Source organism: Chrysemys picta, chromosome 1 (genome assembly GCF_011386835.1).
Source record: "Chrysemys picta bellii isolate R12L10 chromosome 1, ASM1138683v2, whole genome shotgun sequence".
NCBI classification, from domain to species: domain Eukaryota; kingdom Metazoa; phylum Chordata; order Testudines; family Emydidae; genus Chrysemys; species Chrysemys picta.
Window position 1 is genome coordinate 32,754,548 of NC_088791.1, and position 20,522 is coordinate 32,775,069.

Here is a 20,522-nt window from a genome sequence, read left to right on the forward strand (position 1 = left end):
CCCGCGGAATTGCCCCCCATGGCGCCATGGGCCCCGCGCCGCTCTCAGAAGCAGACCATACAGCGTTCCTGCGGCCCACGGGCAGGGGGGCAGAGGGCTCCCGTGCATTGCCCTTGCCTCCAGGCACCACCCCCGCAGCTCCCATTGACCGGGAACAGGGAACCGCGGCCAATGGGAGCTTCGGGGAGGTACCTGGAGGCGCGGCAAGGACAGAACAAGTGGAGTCCTCTGCCCCCCATCCCCCAGGGGCCTCAGCATTTCCTGGAGTGGCACAGGGCCAGGACAGGCATGCAGGGAACCAGTCCTGGTCCCTCTGTGCGCCGGTGCCACCCCAGCGCCGCTTTAGGTAAGCGGCGCTGGGCCGGAGCCTGAACCCCGCCTGTGCCCCACCCCCCAACTCCCTGCACCTCGCATCCCACCTGCACCCCAATTCCCTGCCCTGAACCCCCTCCCGCAGTCCGCACTCCTCCTGCACCCAACCCCCTGCCCTGAGCCCCCTCATACACTCCGCACCCCTCCTCTGCCCCAATCCCTTGCCCTGAGCCCCTTTCTGCACACCGCACTCCCTCCCGCACCCCAACCCCCTGCCCTGGCCGTGTATACAATTTTCCCCACCTAGATGTGGCCCTCGGCCCAAAAAGTTTGCCCACCCCGACCTATGGTGTCACATTCTGGGATGCAATCCAGACCAGTGAGTGATTGTATTACCACCTGCCCTGTAACCTTTGGTGCCTCTCAATGCTTTGCTGTTGTAGCTCCTAACCTGGGCTGCTCAGAAATAGCCAGACAGCATACAGGTCACATTATGAGTGTCTGTGTGTAGCTACAGCCCTGGCCCACTAACTCTGATGCTAGCAGCCTGTCAGCAACCCATGCTCTGGGTTTCAGCAGCTTTGGCTATTACCTGCAGGATGACCCCAGCACACTCCCGGTCACAAATCTTTCCCAAAAAGTGTATTCTGCACTGTCCTGCCCTCTCCTGAGACGAGGTGGGTGAGGCAATATCTTTTACTGGATCGATTTTCTGCTGGTGAGAGACACAAGCTTTCAAGCTAGACAGAGCTCTTCTTCAGGTCTGGGAAAGGTAACCAGAATGTCACAGCTAAATACAAGACCAAATAGATAGTTTAGTATAAATAGTTAGCACATATTCCAAGGGAGCTGTCCCATCAACTTATTTAGTCCATTTCCAGCGAGCAACAATGGCAGCTATGTCAATGGAAGAAGCTATCCCGTCAACAAAGCGCTGTCCACACCGGTGCTTAGATTGGTGTAATTTATCTTGTTTAGGAAGAAGAGGGGATTACACCCCTGAATGACACAAGTTATATCAACATAAATGATCGTATAGACATAACCCAAGTTACAGAATAATCTTGACTTTCTTCAGAGATGCCTAGAGGAGCTTGTTTACAACAGAATATTAAAGGGCCTGATCCTGCAAACATTACACTACATAAATAATCCGTGTTTGTGTGCAGTCGCACTGTTTTAGTTGCAGCTATCCATTTAAGAGCTACAGAATTGGACCCAAAGTCTCAGTACTTTTTTTTATTGTATGTGTTTTTAAAGATACACTCAGAGTTTTGGATAACTGACTTCATGTTGCATTAACAGAGACATATTGAGATTCTTATCAAATTAAGTTGCGCACATTGTACATAAATATAAAATATTTTGAATACTGTTTAGTCTGCTGAATATATGTAGGCAGGTTAATATCATAAGAACCATAACTTATTCACCTCTTGACAGTTTCCTTTTTGCTTTTAAGGCCAGTGGTCTTGCAACAATGTCCATTCAGGTAGTCCCCTGTTCCGTCCTGGAGCGCCATTGACCTCAGTGGGGTCCCACATGGTGGGAAAGGTTTGACTGCATGGGTGTTTGCAGGATCAAGGCTAAAATTGTAAACTTAAAGTGATCCTTACATTTCCTTAGTTTATTTAAGAGCTAAGGCCCTATGAAATGTTAGTTCTTTTAATGGAAAAAGCTAATTCTGTGTAATTTGGCAATTGCTGAGTGGTTTTTGATTAAACTTTTCAAAGAGTTTACTTTTGAACAGGGGCCAAGTATAAGAACTTTCACTAAAAAGGTGAATTATTTGGAAAGTTAGTATATTTTTTAAAAATGCTGAAAATAGATTTTTACAACCAAGTAAATGCCATGATTGAACTATAGTACTGATATCTAGCAGGATGTTTAAGATAAATAAAATGTATAGAGATGAAATTGTCTCAGCCAAGCACAGCATACAGATGATCTACAGTTACTGACCCATAACTTTGCTGTTATTTCTCAATTATGCAATTTTGAACTGTGGCAGAAAGATTGTAATTTGCATAAAGACCCGTTATTTCTCTATCATACAGTATGTAAATATCTATACTATGATTGGGTGGTAGCTGTTGTTAGCCAATCAGTGCACATATTTGTATAATCTCACGATGATTATTTCTCAGTACCTATAAAATGTTTATGCAACTCTTTTCTCTCTGATTGGCTTCTGCTCTCAAAAATTCCTATTAAAATTCATAACAAACACCTTTCCTCCTCTCTACGTTGTCATCCCATCAAACCCTAGATCTGAAATATATTTAATTTAAAAATTATTGCTCTTTATGGAACGGTAAAGAGATACTAAACCTTCCTCAAGGAGTCAGAAGGAACAGGATATGATGATGTGAAAGCTGGGATTAGGTAGGGTGATACGATATGGAGGAGATAAGGGCAAAAGGCTTCCGTTTTTTTTGTTGTAGGCATCTGGACACAGTTATGAGATTAGTTGCCTATCCGAGTACAGAGGAGGGAGTATATTTCATCATAACAACTCCTGGAAAGTGCTGCCAGTTAAATCTACAATAACAGTACCCCACATAAGAATCCCTCAGGCTTTCAGTCTCTAAGGTTTTTTTTTTTAGCTCAGGATATTGTTATCTTATAAATAGGAAGCAACCTCAAGTCATTTAGATAAACAGAACCATGCTTCATGTTGTTTATTTTCCAGTTTTCAACTGACCAAGTTAATGGACCAAATTCTCTGTGGACTGGAATATGTTTAGAAACCAAAAGAAGAAAAATATAGTGCCAGAATTGGTAACATTAATAAAAAGTTTAAAAATTGTTTGGACAAAACTACGTATTTGGCAGCTCAACACTGGAAATGATTTCTCATTAATTATTGGCATATAAAAATGGCCAAAGTTGTAGGGTGTAGGGAATGCAAGTAACTGTACTTGGTTCTTTAAGGGCTTGTCTACACTTACATCACAGCAGTGGCGCAGCTGCACTACTGTAGCGCTTAGGGAAGAAGCTACCTTTGCTGATGGGAGAGTTTCTCCTGTCGGCTGAGGTACTCCCGCATCTCGAGGGGGTGTAGCTATGTCAAGAAGAGAAGCCCTCATGTCGACGTAGCACTCTCTAAATCGGGAATTCGGTTGGTGTAAGTGCGTTGCTTGGGGGAATGGATTTTCCACACCCCTGACATAAGTTAGTAGTGTAAACCAGTGCTAAAAGACCTACTGTCAGTTGGCTTTGGGTGAGCAGCACTGGGAGAACCTGAGATCAATCCTATGATACTTTAGTAACTTTTCAGTACTTAAACAAGGCCCCTCCAACACTAAAGCCCTTCTTGTAGACTGCTCACTGCACAATTTTGCTTATCTTGGTGTTTTCAGGATATAATGGGAATTTATCTCCCCTGTCCATGGAACAATTAAGAGTCTAAGACTTTTCCTCCATATCCAATTCTGTCTGTGCATATTCACAAACTTTTCATAGTAGTAGGCTCTGTATGAGCTAAGATCAAGCGTAGTACCGGCCTATTTAAAAAACAAACAGCAACAACAACAAAAAAAACTGCCTCTCTCATGCAGCAGTTGCTAATGCCTTATTCTTACTGCCATGGTAGATCTGCTTACAGTCTCTATTGAAAACTGGGGGGTTCCTCTTCCAGCAATCACGAAGTACTTTTAAAAGGCAGAGAGTGAGGAAACTAATATGAATTTCATTATAACAGTTAAACAGACCCACCAAAAAGAGGATGAGTGGCCTTAATCTCAATCTGACACTCATTCTTAAATCTGAGGAATTTGAATACAATCACATCTACTTAACCCATTTATTTGATAGGAACATCAGGAAAATGTACGTGTAACAAGCTATAATTAATTTCCTTTCATTTTGTCATGTCTCTGCTGCCTGTGGAGTGTGCATTTAGTTAGAGTTTTCCTTAATGAGTTACTGACTTTCACCCAGAGGACAGTTTCACAAGCATAGGGTAATACACTGGGAGGGAGTAAACAGCAGCTAATAGCAATACTTGCAGTAACATACACACTCAGATCAGCATGTCACTTAACTCCGTGTCACAGCAGGTTTTCTTCAGGCATCTATTTTGCTGTCTTCTACACTTACATAGATAACATGATGAAAATCTCCACAGGAAACTGAAGAAAATGAAAAACATTGCTGTGAGACATTATAATTGAGAATTTTTATACAGTGATTTTTTCCCCCACATACTGATACAAATGCACACTTGCCCGTTGCTTTTTTTCATCCACACATTATTTAATACTTATATTATTATTATGAATTGAACTCATTGCATACAAATTTAAACCAGTCATCCTACAAATACTATTTGAAAGTTGTCTTTGTTTTCTAATGGAAAACCTAGAAAAGGTTTAAAATGAAATAGTACTTTCATATTCTTTTGAAGTAATAAGTAATAATCCTTCTGCTTCTCTCCCATCTTATTTTGCTTTTTTAGAAATATTCCCTTTTCCATTTTTCAGTTTCTTGATATCTGTGATGTCATGAACATTTCCTCCAGCAGTGTGCAGAGTGTTTCAGGAAAAACTTTGCATACAACACTTATATATCTAATGTAAAGAACAAGCAGAGAAAACAAAGGGTTTTTTACATGTTTGGAAACCTGGTGTGCCTTCTTAATCCACTAGACAGATGCAAAAAGTACACACACACACTCTTTTTCTTTTGCAGCTCTCTTTAAAGTATTTGTCTGATGTTTGAGGCACTTCCAGAATGATTAAAACATGCCTTTATCATGGATAAAGGGTGGGTATAGGAATATTTGTGATAGTTGTTAATTATTTGTATTGTAGTAGCACCTGGGCACCCCAGTGTGGGCTAGGACTGCACTGCATTAGATGCTGTTCAAAACACAGAGCAAAAAGATGGTCCTGCCCCCAAAGAGTTTACGATTTAAGTGAGATTTGTCTTGTTCGTCCACCTTCACATAATATTCACCATGCCTCAACAATAATTAAGGATACAATTCTGTCATGGAGGTCGTGGATTGTGCAACTTCTTCTGGGGCAGCTGTCACCCCAGGGCTGCCAGAGCAGCAGTCCCAGGCTGAAGCAGTGGCTGGGGTAAGGTCAGACCCCCTGGGGCTGGAACAGTGGTGGGGCTGGAGCAGCTCCAAGCCCCCAGGTGTGCCTGGCCTCCCCAGGGTATTTTTAGTAAAAGTCAGGGACAGATCACGGCTTCTGTGAATTTTTGTTTCTTGCCCGTGACTTTTACTAAAAATACTCCATTACAGAATCTTAATCTTAACAATAATCATACTTACCTTAGATTAAACAAATCTCACTTAAATTGTAAACTATTTGGAGGGCATTACCATCTTTTTGTTCTGGAGTTTGAACAGCTGTGTTTTGAACAGTCCTAGCCCATAACTGGGGTTCCTAGGTGCTACTATAATACAAATAATTAATAATAATTATCAAACATATTCCTATACCCACCCATTTTCCAAATTTCAGATGGGGAAAAAAAAGATGGTCTTTACAAAATTCCCAAAAGTTATTACATGTGGGCTATGGACAGCCCAGGGAGGGGAGAGTTCCACATTTGAGGATGCTGCACAAAAATTGCCTTGCCTGCAGCCCATCACCCTGAAAATGCATGGGCATGTCTTTGTTGATCACAGTTGTGGAGTATCGTATGGTGAGAGAGGTGGTCTCAAATCGTGTTCTAATCCATTTTGAGCATCAGAGATTTAAAATCAGCTCATTAACATGTCTGGGCAACCAGCAGAGATCACTGATCACCAATGTTATGTGCTGTTTATGTGAGGCTCCACATTGGTCACTAGTTTGTTTCCACATGGGTCCAAGTTGTAACCCCCTATAATCACAAAATAATATTTTAGTCAGAAGGTAACACAGGCATAGATAACTGTATTAAGATATGCATTCAGAAGAAACTGCTGGACTTCTGTCTCCTGGTACTAGTGGAAAATAATGCTCCTAATATGTCTCCTTGTAATTAAATTTTATTCTTTGAAATGATTTGGCATACAGTTTATATATAAACACCACTTTGTATTACTTGCCCTATATTACAAATATTAGTGCACAATCTTGTTAAAAAGTATAGAAGTAACTCAACACATTCATCAGGAGATGATTCTTTGTTTCCATGTGGTATCTTTTTTTATGGCTGGACCATCTCACTGTAGATGCATAAAGGCACAATTCGAAAGGAAATTGGAGAGCACTAGCATCCATCCATCATTGGTTCTCTTCACAACTTCCTGCTAAAGTGGCAGGAGAAAAGTCAGTACTAAATTTAAAAGCAGCAAAACTAGGCCTTTAGACATTCCAACCCTGACCCATCTTAGCCATGTCCTAATCAAATTGGACATCAGCAATGTCTCCTACCTGAATAGCCAGAATGTTATGTGAACTGCTATTGCAGGAGACAGAGGTACTCTTTCTGTTGGCCAAAAAACATTTTATCAGACAGAACAACGAGCATAGATATAATGCTAAATGTAAGAGCAGAATGGCTCTGCAGGCAGTCTATAAACTCAGGGGTAGTCCATAAGCATATAACCCCCAAAATGTTTCCCTTGTTGTTAAACCCCCCAGGATCCCAAGAATAGATTAACATGCAGCAGAACAAAATCACTAAGGTACTACTCTAGAGAGCGGGAATGCAGAGTAAGAAGACATTACGTGTACAATAGTAGTGCCTTGAGGCTCCAATCTAAATTGGGGGCCTAATTGTGCTAGGGACTATAAATACATATAGTGAATGACAATCCCTGCTCCAAAGAGCTATATGCTTCTCAATTCCATATCTCCAGATTGTTTGATTTCCAAAGGCATCCATAAGATGATGCAAGAAGAAATGGCAATAATGGCTGCCTCGCCACCAATAATAAGGCATGGTTTCTGTGAAATGGTGATTCCTCTACTGGAACAGGTGAAGTTACCATCACACATGAGTTTCTGCAACAAGGCCCAGTCTGATACCCAGACACTTGCTGAATGTAGATTTGATGATAAAAGGCTTATTCCAGGCAGAGAAAGTAATGTTCTGTTGTCCTGAAGAGAGAATTGGAATACTACTTCCTGGATAGAACTCCAATTTGAATACTGCTGTGCAGGCAGAGGCAGAAATTCCAGGCATCCTATTGTTATCCTCAAGCTCCTTCAGGTTGGCTTCTTAAACACCTTTAAGTGGAATCACTCATTCCCTATTGTTGCAAGCAGTTCACTGACAGAACATGAGACTTCTTGCCAGACATCCCCCTGTGTCTTGGTTCATAAAGGTGTCATACTTTATCCTCTAAAAAGGCCCTCTCTTCTCTCTCTACCCCCCAAAATAAACTCCCTTGGAATCTCAACTTTGTCTTGCATGTCCTGACAAGAATGCAGCATGAACCCTGAAGTATCCCCTCTTTCTTTCAGTAAAAGCAGCTTTTCTTGTTCCCATAACCACTGACAGAAGAGTGCCAGAACTGGATGATTTGTCTGTGCAAGAGGAGTATTTCACTTTCCACAGAAATAACATAGTCTTAGGAATCCCAGACTCTTTCTAAATGATAGCTTTGTGGTTAAGGCACTCAACTGAGTCTCAACAGATGCTCTTTTAATTCCTGAGACACCTTGGACAATCACTTAATCTTTTGGTGCTTTGATTTTCCATCTATAAACTGGGGTAATGCTATATTTAGTGACATGTATTATGATAGATTTATTAATTTAAGTGAGGTGCTCAGGTACTATGATGATTAGCACAGAAAACTTACAAAATAAACGTTGTCATTACTTCCAAATATTTACTCCTCCGAATACAATTTATCCCAAAGGATGTATGTGTCTTGAGTGTGTACTTATAAAAGCTAACCCTCATGAGGGCAAATTACTGTTAATCCCATGCCATCTAGATGCAAAGAAGAAAAGGTGGGAAGTGACTAATTGTATAATTAGATTATCTCACAGGCTTGCCTACACTAAGGCCAAGAATTTCCTCTAGGTTTCACTGCTTATTCAGAAAGGGTGATGGCAACATGGGAAGGGTGCAGAAACGTACAAAGGCTATCTGCAAAGCAGGTCACCTGATTATAATTTCATGCATTCACTAAATATTACCCATAGAACTTTCTGCCTCAGCAGTTGTTGCCTTCATCAGGAGTGCCCTCTGATGTGTGGTGTTATGTCATATATATATGAAATAACCAAATTAATTTATTTTCTTTGGGGTTTTGCCAGAGAGATTCTTCCTTCATTATATCTTTGGAATTTTCTATCATGTCGCATTGGAGCATGACTGGAGCAAACTTTGGAAGGAGGTTTAAGAACTTGATCTGTAATTTTCACGTCTTTGACAATGTGTCTGCCCATCATGACCTGTCTAGAGTTATGGAGTTCAGACATATGTTCCACAGTCCCCATCAGCACAAATAATCATACATTTAACACTTACTCTGTGTATGCCTATGTCATATCAATTTGTTTTCTTACTCATCCTTTCTAACATTTCAGTGTTTGGCTTTTTCAATGTAGCAATTGCTGAGTGGCATATTCATTTTATTTCTAGAGTTGGAGTAATTATTAAATGTCTTTTTGATAGATATTCTCAAATATGCATAAAAATGGAATTAGATGTTTAAGTTTGTTATAAATAATACTGCATAGTGAAAACAGTGGAAATGATTTTTCTAAATATAGCATGTTGGAGCAACAAGAAAACTTCTAGTGGTCTTCAGTGCATTGTGTCTAATACCATATAGTTGTTGTTTATGAGTTGTAATGATATAAGCTTTAGATCTTGAGCACTCTGTTTCCTAATTTTCTAGCTGATTAGTCTAGGAGCAATATCAGGTTGCTTTTAAAGGTCCTTAGGAAAAAAGGAAAATGATAAAAGTATTTCATAGAACTTTCTTGGTTATTGATGCTGACCTAGTAACTTGTTTTTAAGAGACTCAGCTGAATTGATAAATCTGTATCTGATTAATCATGGCTCTCTGTAATATATACAATTGCTTCTACAGATAAACAAGTATTTACAGACAGCTAGACTTTGACTATTGAATGCTAAATTGCAAAACACTTTACACTTGCATTTTAATACTCTTAATATTGTTTTATAAAGATACATTTTTTTGGTTCTGATACTTACAAATAGTAAGATGAGAAGTTTAAAGAAAATTTTTAATTTTGTTCTTAAAATAGATAATCTAGATTAATTATGTCCTCTTGCCACACAGGTTGTTAATTTCTTAGAAGCAAGTTTTGTGGCTATAATTTTTATCAGGAGATCCTTGAATAATCTAGCAGTTTAATATCAGGCCTGCATATGAGTTTGAGTAGGGAAAAATTAGGAAAATTTTAAGATCATTTTAGCATTGTTCATAGTACCAATGTTGAAACTTTTTAGTGAAAAATACTGTGTATAGAATAAAGTTTTTTTTCTTCATTCTTCTATATACACAACTCTGTTCCGCATTTCAACTGCCTGTCTGTCTCTTCTTACTGTATGCTATTCCTTGTCTCTTCTCTCACTTGTAACTTTCTTTTTATTCACTCTATCCACTTTGCCTGAAACAACTTCTATCTTTTGTGCATCAGACCTCCTCCTTCTCTTCTTTCACATTACTTCTTTTGGTTTGCCTTTTAAAAAAATAAATAAATCAGTCATTACATGAATACATATCTTCATCCTACAATTATGTGCTGAATGCCCAGTTACAAGAGTAAGAGAGGTATTTAGAGGAAAAATCATTTAAATTTAAGTTTTCTGAAGTTGATTCAGTGATTCACACCTCTGCTGTGATTCTCCATATTATGTCATTTCTGTAACACTAGATTCTGCAGCTGGCTTGTGGATAGGGCCAGTGAAACAGACACATTTTTAATTATGGCACATTGTTGAGAAGTTTTTCTTTTTCTTTTATATTTCAAAATATATAGAACTTAAAAAGAGAGGTTCAAAACTGCACTACACAGTAAGACAAACAAACAAAACTTGTTTAGTCCCTTATCTGACCCCTGCTACAGGTTGTTACCTGGGATGATGCAGTGATGTCCAATGTTGTCAGCATGAGAGCCAAACATATTATTTCCAAAAAGATCAAGAGATCACAATTAGCATTTTGGGTCAGATTCTCAGTCTGATTCCACTCCCTGTGTGAAACTCCAGGGCCACAACGGGAGTAGAAACAGCCCATGAGTTCCCTGTTGGGGATTTCTCAGTTACAGCTGTCTTCCTGCCAACAGCCTCTGGTGCAGTGGGCATGGTAAGGACCAAGGGGAAGTGGTTGGAAAGTGCAGCTACCCCAAGCTTGGCTATTCCAAGCTGGCATATAGTTCTTTGGCCACCACAGCCATCTGGGACAAATTAGAGCAGCACCCAGGCTGCGGGTGTGGGGCAGAATATCAGGGAGCTTTAATCTACTGTGGATTTTCAGTTTCTCAGGTAATTGCTGTTCTGTGCTGCTTTATGGCCACGCAAAGGTGGAGATTCATTCTTTGCTAGGCCACGCCTTAGGCAGCTCATATCATGCGCACCTCAGGGCTCCCAGTAGGACTGGCTGGAAAACAAAAAATCCATATTGCAGAAAATGTTGAGGTTTTGCAATTTGTTTTTTGATGCAGAGTAAACATGAGACATTTCAAATAAAATTAATGAAAAAGAGAGAGACCCACTACAGAATAGTTCCGAATGGCCCAGTGGCTAAGGAACTCACCTGACAAGTGGGTGGCCCAGCTTCAAGTCCATCCTCTGAATCAGGCCAAGCAGGGTTCCCACATCCCAGTGAGTGCCCTAATAACTGGGCTGTAGTATCTGTCTGTCTCTCTCTCCCCTCCCCCCTCCCTCCATCCTGTTGTAGCCGTTCCACTTTTATAAATAATCAAATATTCATTGGGCCAGAGAGACACTGACTCTATAGCCTGGTGGACAGGGAATTCATCTGAGCTGTGGGAGACTCGTCATTCAAAGCAGGGACTTGAAATGAGGTGTGTTACATCCAAGGTAGCTAACCTCTGAACTGCAGAGTCTCTTGCTCTCACTGCAGTTTTGACTAGAAATTCCATCATGGATCTGAGAAACCTTTCCTATGAAAGGTTTGTCAAAAACGATAATTTTCCACTAAAAGTTTGTTTTGGCTATTGCATTTTCCAGCAAAGTTTTGGTGGAAAAATTCACAACCAGTTCTAGCTCCCATAGCCTGGCAGACAGTGGGACAACCGGAGCTATTAACACGAACTACTTAGAGCACTACCAGCTGTTTCTTAGGCTACAGGGAAGTGGTGGGCAGCTGTTGGGGAGGTGGTGCCCCCCGTATTCTATTCAAACTCTCCAGTTTAAAAATTACAGGAAATAGTTTACAGAGCACAGTTTTCATCTCAAGACAATCACCCCCCAGGGTTATAATTGTTACAAATAAAGGGTCACTGGTTGGACATCACTGCGGTTGATTAAGGCATATCTAGGGCATCCTAGTGAGTTGTAGCCAGCCAGTGTGACTTCGGGGAACTTTAAAAAATGTGCGTCGGGTGTATATTCTTAATAATTTTTGTGCTGAATGCACATCTTCGTACTGTCACTGTTTGGGATGTATTGAGGACATTATTAGAATTTTTATTTATTCATATCTTTTTTTATTATTAGAAAATTATTTATATTATTATAGCATTGGGATTAGGGCCCATTGTGATGGGGAACTGTACCAACACTGAAAAGAGACAATCCGTGCCTTGAAAGAATATTTTTAATTGTTTTTTTCTTTTTTAAAGAAAATAACGAAGTAACACATACATGTTTGTGCGTGCACACCCACATACACAAATATCTTTGCAGAGTCATTTGTAAAAAAAAGTTTATATATTTTAGAAGACTATTTTTATTGCTCTTGGTACTCCTCTCTCCGGTGTGAAATGTCTAGAATTATATAATTTATTGTATATGAATTCTAGTTAATTGGACATGATTCAGGATTTTCACAGTCTGCAATAAATTAAATATTCATTAACATTTAGAACCTGTAAATGACACAGTTGAGCAATAAATGATGCATTTAGTCCCTTTTCAAATAATGGGTTTTGAAGATTGTGAATACAAGGTGGCTCTTTGTTATCAATTATTTTTCTCAACCTTGCTTTATTTATTCTGTGCACTTCGTTGACTTGTCTTTTTCCTCTTTCTTTTTCCGCAGCAGAAGAAGGAGGAGTGGAAAATTTTGATGTTTCCAGTCTGCCTGAAGAAGTGCTGCAGAACATTGAAGCTGACAGTTACTGGTGCATGAGCAAGTTGCTTGATGGCATTCAGGTAAATTGATTTATCCTGTTCTTAACTAGTGAAGATAACTGATTAATGTCATGGCTTTGAACTATTTTAAGGATGTTGAGAAAAAGTACATGTAAGAAAAATAGAGGAAAACATAAATTTCCCCATAGTGTAAATCTGCCACGAGTTTGGTGAAGGGATTTTTAAAAAATGCTGCACAACTTTTTTGGTACAGAACTGCTACATGTCTTAATACATTATGATATGTGAGAATGAAATTGAAGGTTGTGATTCCAGAGACATTTTAAGCACTTGGTGTCTATTAGTAAAGCAGCATTTTGTTACATTTATTGTTTGAAGTCTGCACATAAAATGATCAATGAGGGACAATGAGAAACTGGATTTTTGTAATTGACTATTTTAAACAAAATCCACTTTCTAGCAGAGTAACCTTTAAATAGGCTATCCTGATTTAAAAAAAAAATCTTTTAAAAACCTTTTTTTAGTACGCCAGTTTGTTTGTAGGGTATCTTGAGCTATGGTCTGATTTTATATGGGAAACGATGAACAAACTGCAGTCAAATGCACCAAATAAACAAATGCAGTCATTAAAATACAGGTTTTGTATATATGAACTGTTGGAGTAAAACTGTGTCTATAAAAGTTAGAACCATCTACATGAGGAAATAAAGCCTCAGTTAAACTTATCTGTTTTGAATAGAGGGGACCTGCACAGTCCAAAAGAGATTGTTAGATCCAGACATAGTCAAAATATAAGATTTTAAGAGGTTTAAATTAGTCTATGCCTTAACACGAACATACAATACAATAAGTTTAGTGTTTTTAAAATTTTCAGTTTACAAAGCAAATTACATGCATTTAATTACATTCACTACAAACTTTTGCTGATGCAAGTTATGTCGACATAAAGCCGCTGCAGTTGGTATATCGCTTATGCATGTACATACTTGGCTCCCTTGCGTCGGCACTGCAGAAGTCCTTGTTTCAGTGCACAGTGTGATGCACCATGTGTAGTTATACCAGTGTGCAACTCGCCACCATCCAGCACGCTCTGTTTTGGTAAGTTTTGGCAATGCGTAATGGGGCAGAAATAAGTTGTTAAGGGATGACTCGGACTGGAGAGTCAAGTTCCCAATATGCATGTTTCTTCATCCCATAATGCTATCTCTATCCCATAATTTTCATGCCTATTTTGAAAATCACATGAATTTGCACAGGACTTGTTGCTGTCTGCCATCTCTGGCAGAAGCCTGGAGCCTGCACAGCTCTGCACTGTCGTCATGAGCGTTGCAAACACAGGTTGCATGATCATCTGGTATTTGCAGAGCCAGAGGGAGCATAATGATTTTCTGGAGGACAGATTGCTGTGCATAGCAAGAACCAATTCAAGATTTCTGGAGGCTTTCATGGAGCACCTCTAAATGTTGGCCCCAGAGCACCTTGCCACAGAATACATCAACAGAAAGGGCTCTTTTTCTATGGTTAATGCAAATGCTGGTGGATCACTGGTGATGCTTCAGCAACATCAGTGTTGACTGGTCAGGGAAGGTGGATGACACTCACATCTCTAAGAACACAAGGCTGCTCTAAAGGTCCAACTGGGACTTTCTTTCCTGACCAGCGGATTACCATTGGCAATGTTTAAATGCCAGTAGTGATCATGGGGAACCCAGCCTACCCCATACTCCCCCGGCTCATGAAGCCGAACACTGGCCACCATAGCAAGGAAAAGATTCAGCTATTGGCTCAACCATTGCAGAGTGACGGTTGAGTGTACTTTGGGTAGATTGAAGGGGCACTGACATTGTTTACTCACAAGATTGGATCTCAGGGAGAAAAATATCCTAATGGCAATAGCTGTATGCTGTGTCCTGCATAATATCTGTGAAGCAAAGGAGAAAAGTTGCTACCAGACTGGAGGTGGAGTGGCTTTCTGCTGAGTTTGAATAGCCAGATACAAGGGCTGTCAGAAGAGTTCAACACAGCTATATGGCTCAGGGAGGCTAAAGAGGACTTTAAGAGTGAGCCCCTGTAATGTGTTTGGTGTACTGTGCTCCATCTGGCCCTGCTGTTTGAGAGCCTGTTAGGAATTGTGTGGCACTTAGTGCATATCTATGACTATAACACTGACAATGCACCTATTAATTTTGTGGTGCTTGCTGTACATTTATGATTTTTACACTGTGTTTTGTCTCTGATCCCATGAGCTGTGCCCAAGTGTACAATTGCAAGTTAAGTGGGTGCTTTCAGTACCACTAGCTGTTCTGCAGCATAAGTTGGGAACCAATAAAGATGAATAATTTTCCAAACAATAGAGTTTTATCGAGTAACAAAAACACTTCAAGAATTCTGTGCAAGTTGAAAGCAAATACATTAAAACGTTAATAAATTTATGGAACAGATTTTAAAGAAGGAACATTCATGTCTATTTTAGCTACCCATACTTCAACTGTGGCTCTCACAGCTCAGTGTTTGTCCTTAATTTCCCCTGGTATGGACTGGCAGGGGTAGAAATTTAGCACCTGATGTTGGAGGGAGGGGGATGTAGGGAGGTGCTATACTGCAGTTCTCCATGGACTCAAAGGGAGGTGAGCCTGGGTTTGTTGAACCTGAATGTCCATGAGAGCCTGTAGCATCTGTTGGCTGCTGGAGAAGCCCCATTATGTCCTGGTATAGCTCCTTCTCTGACACCTGGGCTGTTCTCTGTCCAGTTTCCTTCTCCATACAGTCTGCAACAGTCATTCTCCAGGTTCTCTGTTCATGGTCTGATACAGCACTGGATTGCAGGATCGCTCTGAACATGTAATTCCAAGACCTTTGTCTCCTCCTTATCTGGCTCAGGCATTCCTCACGTGTGGAGGAGGAACCCCTCAGCTGCCACCATATAGCTGGCATTATAGATAATACACACAGAGGTACCATTAACAGTATAGTCACAACGGAAAGCAAATTTCAGATTCAGAACTCCCTTCCCTCGCTCCCCTATAGTTTTAAACAAGACCTAGTTATTAACAGTTCTGCCTCAGTGTGTTTGTGCGTGGCACCACTCACAGCTCCAACCATGGTGAGTATGGCCTGCCAGGGGTGAGGGAAAAGAGGCAGGAATTGCTTAGATGCATGAAACTATGGGTATAGGACAATGGTACTGAATACTAGCACCGTTTTCCACAGGTGGTGGTGATTTTAGCTGATATTTCACTCCTGAGGGTAACGAAGGCACAGAGGGCACAGCTGCTGCTGGTGTCCTGAAGCTCCCCATATGTCGCTTGCCTGTTTGCTGCTATGGTGTTTGCCAAAGTTATTGCCAACTGGTGTAGGAAAGTGTCCTCCTGCGGTGTAAGAAATAGGGCTGCCGTCCCTAGAAACCTTCGGGAGGGGATTGCAGAGTACCTCCATGAAAGTTACATCAAGATCTCTCTAGGACTCCAGGGTTTCCCTGTATATGTGAACAAACTGTATGCCCCACCCCTTCCCCATGCCCTGCCTAATTCTTTAGGGGAATAAAAGGAGATAACAACTCTACCTCTTTGTTGTACTGCTGCTACCTCTTCTAGTAGAGTAAAATAATGAAAAGTCAATAGCAGTGTCCGGCTAAGTTGGGAGCGCCATCATTGTAATGGGAAATAAATTTACATACTTACCCAAGGTTCCTTCCCCTACATTGGGCTTGCCTGTGCTTGACTGCTCGGACTGATTGCACTATGGTGGAGTCTCACACTGGTGTGGTCCGCTGGGCAGGTGCACATGGAAAGCTGCTAGGTGTGCTTGCCAAGCTGGACTAATCTGGAAGAGGCATTTCAAATATTTGCTGGACTTTAAAACAGGGTGTGTGTGTGGGGGGGGGAAGCTTCTGGTCTTGGTGATCATGGGGCAGTGGAGTTCACAACTGTGACCAGAGCAGTCAGTGTCAGACATTGTGGGACAGCTGCTGGAGGACTGTTAGGGTTGACGCAGGTAATGCAGTGTCTACATTCACACTGCATCAACCTCAATACATTGACTGTAGCTCAACACTGCTCAAGGAGGTGGTGTTATTGTGTCGGCATACTGGAGAGCTGACATTGGTGGGAGACAAATTCAAGTGTAGACACATGCAAAGCTAGGCTGATGCAAAGCAGCTTATGTCAACTACCTTTATAGTGTAGACTAGGCCTATGTCTACACTAAAGACAGCATAGCCCCCTAATATAACCGCAGCATACACTGACAGAAGGAGTTTTTTCTTCCAGTGTGGGAACACCACCTGCCTGAATGTTAGCTATATTGACAGAAGCACTTTTCTGTTGTCTACACTAGGAATTTTGTCAGCTTAGCTGTGTGAGTCAAGGCTTTTTTTTTCCCTATGCCCCAGACTACATAACTATGCCTATATAAGTTTCAAGCATAGACCAAGCATTACAGTAATGTAGTAATAAATGGTGGTGTATGCATACTTTGAGTATGTAATGTGTGACTAGGAGAGCTCTCTGCTTGTTAATGAGGCAGCATGATCTTAACTTTTGCCAAATACCTCATGTCTGAATGAGTGTTACTACATGTTCCCTTGAATTTTGTGTGTGTGTGTGAAACAAATGCCTTCTGTAGCTCAAGTTCAAATCTACAAGCATAGTCTGTCCCACTCCTATTCCCTCTCCTTCTTACTGAAGAGGGTACCTTAAGAAAATTAAGTTTAAATACTCTGTTTGGAAACGGGAGGAGGCATTACTTAACGTAATTTTGTCATCCAAAACTGTGGAAATGTTTCCTTGAGCGGATTTTCCGTAATGAAAGAGTAATGGGAGAGTAACAAGAAATGAGTGAGCCCAATGTAATTTACAGGTTTAACTATTTTTGACTGCTTTATGGTGATAGTGGGGCGTAGTTGAATGCTATATGATAGTTTTTAGGTGTACCAATTGTATGCCAGTAAGAAGGCTGTAAAACAGAGATCATCTTGTCAATAAGTGAAATGGAAAACATATACCATTAAGGAATGCTTGCCAAAATGCAGCAAACAGCAGGCAAATGGCCACTTCAGGACTGTAGAGGCTTGTCATTGCCAAATTTAAAAGGCCACCGATTAGAAAAATATAATACTTAGTATTTCCTGTTCTTTCTTCTTACTATGAGCTGATCATCATTACTTTATCCTCCAACCCAGAACCGATATAATGCATGTTCTCTTTTAAGGCTGTATTAATTGATGACACACTTTTAAAAGAAGTGCTCAGTCCCTGAAGAATGCATCTTATACTTTTTGTTCTAGGAGTTGGACTGAAGTTGTAACAGATTGTGATTAATTGTAAATATGCATGTTCTGATGCTGGTTTAAGCAGTGTCTAGAGTTTAAAGTGAATATACTAGTTCCACATAAATTGAAAAAAAGTGGAACTAGGGTTTGCCTTGACCCTTTCTGGATCTTGGTTAAAAATGAACATCTCACACTACAGTACTATGTTTAAACCATAGAGCCTTATTGTGCTTTATTCATTTGTAGTTTTATTTTATCATGACTTAGTGTATGCTAGTTTCCTGGAGTAAAAATTGTACATCTATATGAAAGTAGAAAGGCTACGTATATTCCATGCCTATTTGGTAATTCTGTAGCCACAGTATTATGTTTTTGTTCTTATCGTTCTGCTGGTGAGGAATGCTGACCGCTACTGATTATCTTTGCATAAAACACTAAAGAATTTACAATAATTTCCTATTTGCGTTTGCCAGTTAAATTACTCTAATGTGACTCAGCAAGGTCCTTAACTAGATTGTATATACGGGAAAGGCATTGCTGTGCTCTTGGCACTATTACTATTTATAAAAGAATTATTCTTCCATAACGCTTTCTTGCTTTCTAATTTGAATGTTTCATTGGGTTAGGCATTTTGCAGAAGGGCCACAAACTAATTAAGGTCATAAGAGGTTCACTTTTTGATAAAATTGTTTATGAAACATTTAGGGAAGAAAAGTACTCTACTTTCCCTAGGGTGTTTTAAACATAATTATCCTGATCCAAGGTCAAGCAAATAGCAGCATGCTTTCTCTGTGTAGCAGCATCTGAAAAATGTAGCCTGTTTTGTTTTTTTTTAATTTGACCTCTGTAAAATGTGATTCATTGCTTATTTTAAACTGCATAAATGACACATTTCAAAGCACATATAGCTCAAACATAGAAAATAAGCTCTCGTAATACTTTTTTTATAAAAAAATCTTGCAAGGATAAAAAAACTATGTAATGTGTTCTCCTAATGAGAAAAGATGTATAGTACACGCTTGATAGAAGAAGTAACAAGGCATAACCAGTCATATGTAGATACAAAAGGAGAGAAATAATTGCTTGGCAGTAGTAGCACAAAGAACGCCCTGGGAGTTGAGTGCATAATAAATTCAGTATTAATTAACAATGGGAAAAAATAATATAATGTATTTCTTTACCTGGTTTCCCCGAAAGACCCCAAAGAATTTAGTTGCACTTTCCCTAATGTATACTGCTAACCCTCTTGCCTACAAAAAGTGAGTTCAGTGATCACTCCTCCAAGTCTCACTCGTGCACACAAACTAGTATGTTTGGATCAACCAGTTATTTTTCTGTGAGGATGAAAGAAGAAATAATAGGCTTGAGATGCAGCAAGGAACATTTGAAATATGTAGATATGTTAAGACCTTTTATATAGTGCATTAGTTGCCACTGGAAATATCCAAGCATGTACCCATCTATCATGGGCGGTTTTTTTAGGATAACAAAATTAAGTCTGCCAATATGCAAGGAAGTGGGCGTGACTTGGGTCCACTCTGGGTCCTCTTTATAGTTACTTTGATAAGTTGTTGTTTGTTTCTTTGCTTTACATCTCTTGCATTTAAGTAGCTTGCTCTTGTCAGTTATTTTTCCTACTTCTTTTGTCCGTGTGACCAAACAAAGTTAATTTAATTCAGTTTGAACATTGTTTATATTCAAAACCAAATAACCTGCTGCCTTCCCCTTCTTCCTCCCTTCCCAAACCATACCCAGAATGATTGACAGTAGCATGAAGAGAGTCCCAAACAAGTTCAGGGCCCCATTGTGCTATGCACTCTACAAACCCATGGTGAGAGACAGACTCTACCTTAGAGTTTACAACCTAAACAGGGCTATTGATATTTTGTGGCTGTAGGGTGTTTAAATAATCCTACTAGTTCAAAAGTTTTAAAAGGGGGGTCAAAGCGCTCAGATACTACAGTGATGAGCTAAGTTCCCTGTAAGCTTTGCAGCCGCACAGCAGCCTATTTAGAAACGCGCAGGCACTCAGGGAACCCGCCCGGAGACCTGCCACAGCCTGGGGAGGGGCGCCCCTCTCCCCTGGCCCCAACCTAACCCAACCCCCAACCAGGCGCGGCCGGGGTGGCCCGGCCTGAACCCAGCTCCAGCCCCGTCCTGGACCTGCTGGGGCGGGGGGAGGGACGCCTATCCTGCAACCCCAGCTCCGGAGCTGCTCCGGCGGGGAGAGGTACCTCTGCCCCCCAACCCAGGTGCTGCTGCAGGGAGAGAGAGCTGGGGGGAGTACTCTCTCCCTGCTGTAGCCCTGGAGCACCCTTCTGCACCCCAAACTCCTTATCTCCAGCCCCACTCCAGAGCTCTCACACCCCTGCACCCTAACCCTCTGCCCCAGCCTTGAGCCTCTCATCCCTGGCCCCACCCGAAAGCCCACACCTCCAGCTGGAGCCCTCACACCCCTGCACCTTAACCCTATGCCCCAGCCCAGAGCCCCCTCCCACACTCCGAACCCCTCGGCCCCACTCCCATCACATGAATTTTGTTATGTGCACCAATATGGAAGTGATGTGTCACACTACTTCTTCTTCCATTAGGAGTGCGGTACCAGTTCATTTAGTCTTGTCTCTCCAAAAAATAAGAAGAGTCAACAGCAGAGTGAGGCCCAAATTTCATTTGCTTCCCTTTTTAATGGAAAAATAATTTTTTCTGTTACCTCGCTTCCCCATGG

General features: G+C 40.8%; 1 protein-coding gene across 8 annotated transcripts in view; it reads left to right on the top strand.

Annotated features, from left to right (window-relative positions):
- Positions 1-20,522, top strand: part of TBC1D22A (TBC1 domain family member 22A) — a 438,695-nt gene that overhangs the window by 162,847 nt on the left and 255,326 nt on the right. For 5 of the 8 annotated variants that reach the window (XM_065554788.1, XM_065554783.1, XM_065554792.1 and 2 more), the window contains one exon: positions 12,476-12,588. In XM_065554788.1, coding sequence (XP_065410860.1) covers positions 12,476-12,588 — 113 coding nt within the window. The remainder of the gene's footprint in view (positions 1-12,475; positions 12,589-20,522) is intronic. The other 3 variants (XM_065554772.1, XM_065554752.1, XM_065554763.1) reach the window with 2 other exon arrangements.